Source organism: Sinocyclocheilus rhinocerous, unplaced genomic scaffold (assembly GCF_001515625.1).
Source record: "Sinocyclocheilus rhinocerous isolate Xijiao unplaced genomic scaffold, SAMN03320098_v1.1 scaffold474, whole genome shotgun sequence".
In the NCBI taxonomy this organism is placed as follows: domain Eukaryota; kingdom Metazoa; phylum Chordata; class Actinopteri; order Cypriniformes; family Cyprinidae; genus Sinocyclocheilus; species Sinocyclocheilus rhinocerous.
In genome coordinates, this window is record NW_015644625.1 from 814,894 (window position 1) to 824,442 (window position 9,549).

A 9,549-nucleotide genomic window follows, 5' to 3' on the forward strand; every position below is an offset into this window, starting at 1 on the left:
AAAAAAAAAAATTAATTAATGTAATAGTTCATGTTGCTCCAAACCTGACATGAAAGATATCTTTTATGCTTATCAAGGCTGCGTTTATCTGACAAAACGCCGTAAAACAGTAATGTTGTGAAATATTATTCAAATTTAAAATAACTCTTAATATTTTTTATAATGTAATTTATTCATGTGATGCAAAGCTGAATTTTCAGCATCATTACTCCAGTCTTTAGTGTCACATGATCCTTCAGAAATCATTCTAATATGCTGATTTGCTGCTCAAGAAACATTTCTTAAGATTATCAGTGTTTAATTTTTTTGTGGAAACTGTAATACATTTTTTTCAGTATTCTTTTATGGTCAGAAAGTTAAAAATCTTTTGTAACAAATATTTTAATTTCAATTTTGTTTAATTTAAAGCATCCTTACTGAATAAAAATGTGAATTTCTTTAAAAAAAAAATCTTACTGACCCCAAACTTTTGAACAGTAGCATATATATTATAGATGTATATACAGTGGGTACGGAAAGTATTCAGACCCCCTTAAATTTTTCACTCTTTGTTATATTGCAGCCATTTGCTAAAATCATTTAAGTTAATTTTTTTTCCTCATTAATGTACACACAGCACCCCATATTGACAGAAAAACACAGAATTGTTGACATTTTTGCAGATTTATTAAAAAAAAATTTTCAGTTCAGTGCAAAGCCAAGTTCCTGTCCCCTAGTTTCCACATAGATGAGCCTGTCCAGCTACACGTCTATGTGAGAGCTGACTGCCCACATCCTGTGCGCTTCTCAAAACTATGTGTCAGCCTCAGCAACCAGGTACAGCACACCTAATACACACACACACACACACATGCACAACTCCATTTCTCAGTGGATGTGTTTGAATTGCAGGAGTATAACCAGTACTGTTTGCTGGAGGATGCCTCTAAAGGGAAGGATATTCTAGAACCTTCCACCCAGGAGAACATGTGTCTTGTCCCCGGCAAAACCCGCAAATACTGCTTCAAATTTGTAGCCAAAACAGAAGATGTTGGAAAGAAGATTGAGGTGAAATATATATTTTAATTCATTTCATTTCAGCAGATTTAGTGGTATCACAACTAATCACATAGTATGTTTTGTTTGATTTTTGTCTGTATTTGTCTTTCAGATTACGAGTGTGGGACTCATGTTAGGCAGAGAGACGGCCCGATACGTCTATCTGAACTGGCGGGGTGGCTGGGGGGATGCTGCCTCTTCCCATGAGACTTTGCAGGCATCCCGCTCCTTTAAGAGGAGAACACGCCTCCCAGAGCAGCAGGTGGATTGGGACACAGTTACTATACAGTCAAGCACTATGTAAGTTTAAAAAAAAAATATATATATATACAGTGGGTACGGAAAGTATTCAGACCCCCTTAAATTTTTCACTCTTTGTTATATTGCAGCCATTTGCTAAAATCATTTAAGAAAAATCAGGAAATCTATTATGTCATTGTCAGTACAGAAATATTTAGTCAGCATGAAATCAAAATGGAACTTATTTAATTTCTTAATACACATTTCAAGAAGCATTTCTTTTGGATACAGTTTCAGAATTATAAACATAAAACTGCAATGTTTTCCTTCCCATCATGCCCTTTTAGGATCATCTCCAGAGTGCCCAAAATCTCTGTACAGCTGACTCATGAGCCTCCAGCACTGACCAATGAGATGTACTGTATGATTGTTACCATCCAATCAAAAGAGGACACTGTGGCCAAAGACATTAAACTTACTGCAGGCCTCAAACCAGGTACATACTGTGTTGTCTGGAACAAAAATCTCATTATGTTTTAGTAAATGGTTTTTACATTTTCGTAAGAAAAATTGCTTACAAAAGTAATAGCATGCCTCTCAAAAGACATGATTTGAGGTATCATTTAGGGCTGCAACAACTAATCGATAATGAAAATCATCGACAACAAATGTCATTATCGGTTAGTCGCATCTGCCCATCATGCATGGAAGACTTCCGCCAGTCGTGTCAAATTATACCACTGAATAACGCATTTCTATGGACCAAATCAATCTAAATGAATCTAATAGTGGAAGAAACAGAGTGAGCTACTTCGGGAAAGGTGCATGATCCAAGCTGCCCAAAACATGCGAATGCTTTATTTTAAACTTCAAGCTAATGCGTTAGCGTAATGATTAACATGGCTCGTCCTGTCAGGCACTTTGACAGATGCGTGTGCTTAATGTGTGATATGATTCCTCAGAACCAAACTTTCTTTTTACGTATACAGGTGCATCTCAATAAATTAGAATGTCGTGGAAAAGTTCATTTATTTCAGTAATTCAACTCAAATTGTGAAACTCGTGTATTAAATAAATTCAATGCACACAGACTGAAGTTTCTGTAAATGTTACATATTCATGCAAGTGTTTCTATTTTGCATGAAGGCTCATCCTGACAGTCTGCATTAAACTTCAGAATTGACTGAACAAGCGGCAGTGCTTCAAACAGACTGAACGCAGTAGAGAGGGAGAAAATTAATATGAAGCGCAAAAATACTCATTTTACTGAAATATCTGTTATTGAATGTTAAATTTAGGTTTAAAAGTCAACCTGTAATTCAAGCATTTTATTATAGTAACTGTAAAGGGATAACAGTGTGTAATTGAATATAAATTTAAGATGTTCCTTGCATTTACATATTAAAGAAATGGAAGTAACAGGTTAATGTATTTAGAGTGAATGTGTGTGTTCATGCAGAACATTGCTCTCATCTGTTAACACTGAGTTTGTGTTTTTCTTTATTATCTTCATTATCATCCCCATTTGTAGTGTAGGTCTTTTGTCTATTTAAATTCTCCATTTAAACTGTGCTTTATAACTCTTTTCGCACATAATGTATAGCATAGATATAGATATATTCACCATACAGTATGTTTATAGCATTCAGTTGGCATGTCTGTTTGATGGACAGCATTGGGCAGCAAGTGCAATAGTGTATTTTGTCAATAAAAAAAGAAAGGCTTTTTATCCGATTAATTGAAAAAATTGCTGCGCTAATTTGATAACATTAATAATGTGAAATATTATTTCAATTTAAAATAACCGTTCTATTTCAAAAATGTAATTTATTCCTGTCATGAATTTTCAGTTTCATTACTCCAAGTCTTCAGTGTCGCATGATCTTCAGAAATCATTCTGATTTGCTGCTTAAGAGTGTGTGTTTTGTGAGAGCTTAACATAACAGCTTATGTGTTTTTGTTTTTCTTTTGTTTCTATTAGGTCAGGATGCCAATCTCACACAGTCAACCCAAATCACACTAAACGGCACTGAGGTGTGTGATGATTCTCATCCTGCCCTGCTTCCTGACATTCCCCTCGGAGATCTGCATCCTGGACAGAAGGTGCTGCTTCTTTTCACCGAGTTTTACAGATTTAATTGATTTAAAACTGGTCATCAGGTGATCTTGACTTCAGTGTAAAGTTGTGTACATGTTTTCTTGTGTGTCAGATTGTGAAGCCTCTGTATATCCGCTGCGTGAGCACTGGATCCAGAATATTACTGTTTCACGTGGCTTATTCTGTGAGTGCCACGGTCGAGGGCAAGGACATCACCTGCAAATGTCACAAAGTACGCAGAATCCCAACACCCTGTCATCAAAAGCCATGCAAATGCTTGTTGAATGCTACGGAAAGATTTTGTAAAGATTATGTCGGAGCCAGACATAAACTTCACCGCAACCTAGTTTCTTGAGGCATAATCTATACACCGTTGTGTGTTTGTTCTTCGCCTGCAGGATGAAACGGTTACATTAGAAACGGTTGTTCCATTTGAAGTGGCTATGAAGTTTGTGTCCAGTAAGGTAAGAGCTGCCCTCCCTTACACTTGAGTAATATATTAATACTTCAGTCATGAAAATTCTGTCATTATTTACTCAATCTTATCTTGTTCTAAACCTGACTTACTTTTTCATCCATGGATCACAAAAGGAGATGTTTTGTAGATGAAGATGAATAAACGATGACAGATTTTTCATTTTTGTGTCCACAGTTTTAAAAAGACATATTTTGTGAGGTTGGTACAGTTTTATGTGTGTGTGTGTATGTGTGTGTCAGTTTGAGCATTTGGAGCGTGTATATGTGGACATCCCTTTCTTGTTGATGATGGATATTTTGAGCGCGTCTCCGTGGCCGATCGAGTTGGTGAACAGTGAAGTGCAGCTGGCCTCCAGTATGAATGCCATCGATCAGCCCCAGAGTCAAGTAGAAGGAGGTGGGAGAACTTTATTTCTGATGGTGGTATTTTTTAGAAAATATGTTTATTTAGGGCCTGACTGTAATTCATTTCTGCTGTGTGTCCAGTCACGCTTCAGACCAGCGAATGTGCCAGTGAGTGTTTCCTGCTCAAATGTCCTCCTGTTCAGAACGGCACCAGTACTGTGGCATCTGGACACTACATCATTTCCTGGAAGAGGTGATAGCACTCTATATACTCTCACTTTTACCCTGTATATTACGTGCAAGTGATGTCTTTCCTTTTCTCATGCTATTGTCTTATGAGCCATTTTCTATAAAGAATGTTAAAGTGTGTACATTCATAACTTGCTTAAATAAATACTCTGTAACCAATTATAAAAGCACACAGCTTTTAATTTCCTGTATAACCTTTTTTAATCCAGAAAGTCAGCATTTGCTGAGACATCAATGGTGAGAACGATCATTACTCTGCCACATGTGATGGTCGAGAATATTCCACTTTATGTCCATGCAGGTCAGTCTGTTTTTATATTAAAATCAGCAGTATAGATTGAATAATTTGAGACCAGTCTTATGTGCTTTCTCAGTCTTGTAATTCATTCTGTCCGTCCTCTCTTAAGGTCCATTCACACTAAGAATGATAACAGTAACTACAACTATAAAGATCAAGTTCTAAAAATCATCCTGAAGTCAAGAGAACAATGCGGTTCACGCCACAATTTGGACGATATAGAGGAATGATATTGTTGGGATCACTTTCAGAATGATTTTTCAAGCTGATTAACGATAAAAGACTGACAGCTGAATTCAGTGCAATTTAAAGGGCTCACACAATTAAAACAGCAGAAGACATTGCGGAGAAGCTCTACACAGCAAACATTGTAAAATAAAATGACCTCTCTTAGTACTAGTTTCGACATTATCTTGCCGTTAGCATTGGTTGGTGACGATGCAAATATAGTTATAATTATTGTTATCATTCTTGCTGTGAACAGACCTTTACCCTCTCATGTTCTAGAGCTGCCATCGTTTGGTCGTGTGCGCGAGTCTTTACCTGTTCGGTACCATCTGGAGAATCGAACCGGGCTGGTTCAGGATGTCGAGATCAGTGTGGAGCCCAGCGATGCATTTATGTTTAGTGGACTCAAACAGGTCAGTGCAGAAGGTGGCTTCATGTTTCCTTCACATACATTTTATTTGATGAATACTAAACTAAATGGATATATTTTAGAGCATCTGGGCGTGCTTTTCCCTTTTCACATTTATTTCAATAATAAAGAAACTTTTAATGTGTCTTAATAAAAACTAATGGAAAAAACACATCCAGAGTAAATTCACTCACAATTAGTCTAAGGGTGTCTGAAAGCTATACAGAGAGTGAAGCAAAATTCTCTTAGAAGAGTAATCGAACAAGTAGCAAATAAAATAAAAATGTTTGTTCCTCTTTACACACTGATTATCAACAAACCCACAACCCTTAAACTTCTGTTCCAACTGCCACTCATTCACTCAGGAGGTCTCGTTCTCATTCCATGTCTGTGTGCAGGTGCGAATGAGGATTTTGCCCGGTGCAGAACAGGAGATGTTGTATAATTTCTATCCTCTGATGGCGGGATATCAAGTCCTTCCTCAGCTCAACATCAACCTGCTGCGCTTTCCAAACATCTCCAATCAACTGCTACGTCGCTTCCTGCCTTCACGCATCTTTGTCAAGGTAATTTTTTTAACACGCCTCAAACAATTTTATCCATCAAATGAATCTTGATGTCAGATAACGTTGTGTACCAATCAGAATTGAGCTGAGCATCCTGTGAGTGTGACCAGTTCCATTCAAATTCAAACTGAATTGAATGGGAGCCATTTCTTAAATTCTGCCCAGCCGTAATGGATGAAACTAAATTTGTGTGTGAGAAAGTTTCAAGTGTGTAATGGTCGCTGTATCGTGTCTGTTCTGATTTCTCAGCCTCAGGGCAGAAATGGAGACACTTCCATAGAAGCAGCGTGAGGAAGAGAGGAGCACATCTCCCAACTCGGAAGCGTTGTCATGGATACTATTGCAGGATGAAGGCTGAACATTCTTTGGAGAACGTGTGTTTACAGCTTAATGATTTGAACTTGTGAATGAAATATTAGGGATTTCAGTTGATTTAGTTGTGTCTAGATTGTTGCTTGTCAATTTGGTTTTTAAATAACAGATTTCATCTACAGTACTCCTATTCTCTAAAATGTTAATGAAAATAACCTTGTAACTAAAACAAAATAACTGATAAATAATGTTAGAAATCATTAAACTGACATGAAACTAGCTGTTGAATAAATTTTTTTTTTTTTTGCTTCATTGTCATGAAGTTGTTGTGGCTTGTGTCCCTCAAGAGATGCTCTGTGATTGGGCAGAAGTGTAGATAATCTCACCATTTGTACACACTATACAAGATTTTTATATTTGTTTATACATTTAAATTACACAAATTAATTCAGCCATTTTTAATAATCTTACTGTGGATATTAAGAAAATGTCATCTAAAAACATGTAATAAAAATACTCCAGGATTCAATCCGACCATGTGACCATTTGTTTGACTTGTGGAGGTAAAAAGAAAGTTGATCCTAAACAGAATCCAGAGCACTTCTCAGCTGGTTTCAGATAAAGTTTAGTTCAAATTTGGTGCATTCACCAGACACAAAAGAAGTTTGTGCAATACCTCTCATCAGCCTTATAATATAGAATTTTAATTTTGAGGTGAACTATTCCTTTAAACTCAATTTATTCTGTAGGCAACCTCACATTTAGGTAAGAAAAATACATTGCCTTTACAATACAAACCTGCTGGGTTCCTATGAAGCAAAACCGGTATCAAGAGTTTGATTTTGTTTCCTAGGTGACAAGTCTCTTTGTTCTCATTTCCTCTTTTACGGCTCACAGACTTGGAAACAAACAAGGCTACGTGAGGTTATGGACACACACACAATGTAGCGTGTGTGTGAGATTTACACATTTCTTTTAATTAATAAAACAAGACATACACAGAATGTTTGTGTGATTGTGGATAGTAGCGAATCAGCTCATGGGGAAATATGAATAATTAATCATAACTAGTTATAATTAATGATTGGTCCAGACGCTACAGGATTGAGCTTAGATTCCAGTAATAACTGCCTCTACATTTACTGAAACAAAGGGAAACGATGGGTTACTTAATGTAAACCCGGGTTCTTTGATAACATTTACATTTAGCAGATACTTTTATCCAAAGCGACTTACAAATGAGGACAATGGAAGCAATCAAAATCAACAAAAGAGCAATGATATACAAGTGCTATAACAAGTCTCAGTTAGCTTAATGCAGTACATGTAGCAAGTTTTTTTTTTAAATCATATAATAAATAAAAAGAAAACCGATAGAATAGAAAAAGAATAGAGCAAGCTAGTGTTAGAGGCCTTTTTTGCTTTTGTTAATCAGAAGAAGTCAGAAAGTCAGAATTATAATTGTATAATAAATAAAAAGAAAACAAATAGATAGAATGCAAAAAGATTAGAGAAGCAAGTGTTTTTTTTTTTTTAAAGAAAACAAGTAGTTAGTAAATAAATAGAGTGCAAGTCTTAAAAGGGGCAAGTTTAAAAAAAAATAAAGAATAGAATTAGAATAGAGAGTGCTAGAGTTAGAGGGTCAAATAAAGATGGAAGATATGTGTTTTAGCCGATTCTTGAAGATGGCTAAGGACTCAGCTGCTCGGATTGAGTTGGGCAGGTCATTCCACCAGGAGGGAACATTTAATTTAAAAGTCAGAGAAAGTGATTTTGTGCCACTTTGGGATGGCACAATAAAGCGCCGTTCACTTGCAGAACGCAAGCTTCTAGAGGGCACATAAGTCTGAAGTAATCAATTTAGGTAAAGGGGTGCAGAGCCAGTGGTGGTTTTGTAGGCAAACATCAATGCCTTGAATTTTATGATAACAGAGTGAGGAGTTTCACTATGGGGAATCGCTTTGGGCGTGACCAACTGCGGAAGCTCCTATGACACGTCTGTCTTTGACCAGGCTCCGCCCCACCTATATCAGTCAGGTCGACCCCTACCAAAGTCATTATAGAGAGATTTCTTCCCGTACCCATGCATGGAGGGAAGTGCTGGTGAAACACCTCACTCTGTTATCAAAGAACCCGGGTTTATGTTAAGTAACCCATAGTTCTTTTTCTAACTTCGCTTGGTGTTACACTATGGGAGATATAGACCACTCCCAGATTGCACCCATATCGCTGCTATCCAACAAAACAATTAAATGGGCACCGACCTGCTGGCTCCCAGCACTGCGTGTGCTAAGGATGGCTCAGACACGTCCAGTCTATAAAACCGCACAAAAGTATGTGGCGTAGCCCAACTTGCTGCTGAACAAATATCTTGAACAGAAACTCCCCTGAGTAAGGCCCATGATGTAGCCATGCCCCGAGTGGAGTGGGCTCTCAAGCCCTTGGGCAGTTGAATACCCTTGCAGATATAAGCTAAAGGTATAGCATCTATGATCCAATGAGACAGACGTTGACGAGGCAATGGCTTCCCTTTGTGAGGAGTAGCCCACGACTCAAATAGCTGGTCATGAGTCCTAAAGCCTGCTGTTCTCCTCACATACATATGAAGAGCCCTACCGGACATTATGAATTCACAATGGCTCAAAAGGGTGTTGAGAAAGGGCTTCTAGGACGATGGATAAATCCCATAAAGGAACCATCTGTCTAAATACCAGCCGTTTACGGCACGCCCCTTTCATAAAAGGACTTATCAAAGGATGATGGCCTGCCAATTTCTCGCCAAAACCTACATGACAAGCTGAAATACAGTGCACAGCATAAATGAGTACACCCCCTCTGAATAAATATAAAAGATGTATTTTCTTAATGATCACTAATATAATTAATGGAAAGATGGCCAAATTTAAACATATTAAACATATACTTAATAAAAACAACAAAATATATGCCAATATTTTCTGTAAGATAAGTAAATTAGCCAATTTTGTATAAATGAAGGATTGCAGAAATGAGTACACCCGAGATTTAATTCAGAAAATGTATAATATTCTAGTACTTAGTATGTCCTCCAGAACTTAAAGTATACTGCTCTGACCCTTCTTGGCACTGAGTGTACAAGTTCATGACAAATTTTCACATCTGTGCTGTTTAACTCTTTTGGATGCTTTTGGAGACGAAATGATTGACTTGGTCTCTTGAGACCAGAGTATGGATTCCCAGAAGTCTCTATTTTGTAAATATGGGCTCTGGAAGAGGTTAAATGAGTTTATTGTGCTTTGGCTACAGTAGG

The 9,549-nt window shown here is 37.2% G+C and overlaps 1 protein-coding gene across 1 annotated transcript in view; it reads left to right on the forward strand.

Moving 5' to 3' along the window:
* Positions 1-6,567, forward strand: part of trappc11 (trafficking protein particle complex subunit 11) — a 16,720-nt gene extending 10,153 nt beyond the window's left edge. The window contains exons 18-30 of the mRNA XM_016576298.1: positions 686-816; positions 892-1,047; positions 1,151-1,338; positions 1,626-1,774; positions 3,260-3,381; positions 3,489-3,608; positions 3,775-3,840; positions 4,094-4,250; positions 4,340-4,451; positions 4,657-4,748; positions 5,253-5,386; positions 5,781-5,948; positions 6,198-6,567. Coding sequence (XP_016431784.1) covers positions 686-816; positions 892-1,047; positions 1,151-1,338; positions 1,626-1,774; positions 3,260-3,381; positions 3,489-3,608; positions 3,775-3,840; positions 4,094-4,250; positions 4,340-4,451; positions 4,657-4,748; positions 5,253-5,386; positions 5,781-5,948; positions 6,198-6,239 — 1,637 coding nt within the window. The 3' untranslated portion in view covers positions 6,240-6,567. The remainder of the gene's footprint in view (positions 1-685; positions 817-891; positions 1,048-1,150; positions 1,339-1,625; positions 1,775-3,259; positions 3,382-3,488; positions 3,609-3,774; positions 3,841-4,093; positions 4,251-4,339; positions 4,452-4,656; positions 4,749-5,252; positions 5,387-5,780; positions 5,949-6,197) is intronic.
* The last annotated feature ends 2,982 nt before the right edge of the window (positions 6,568-9,549 follow it).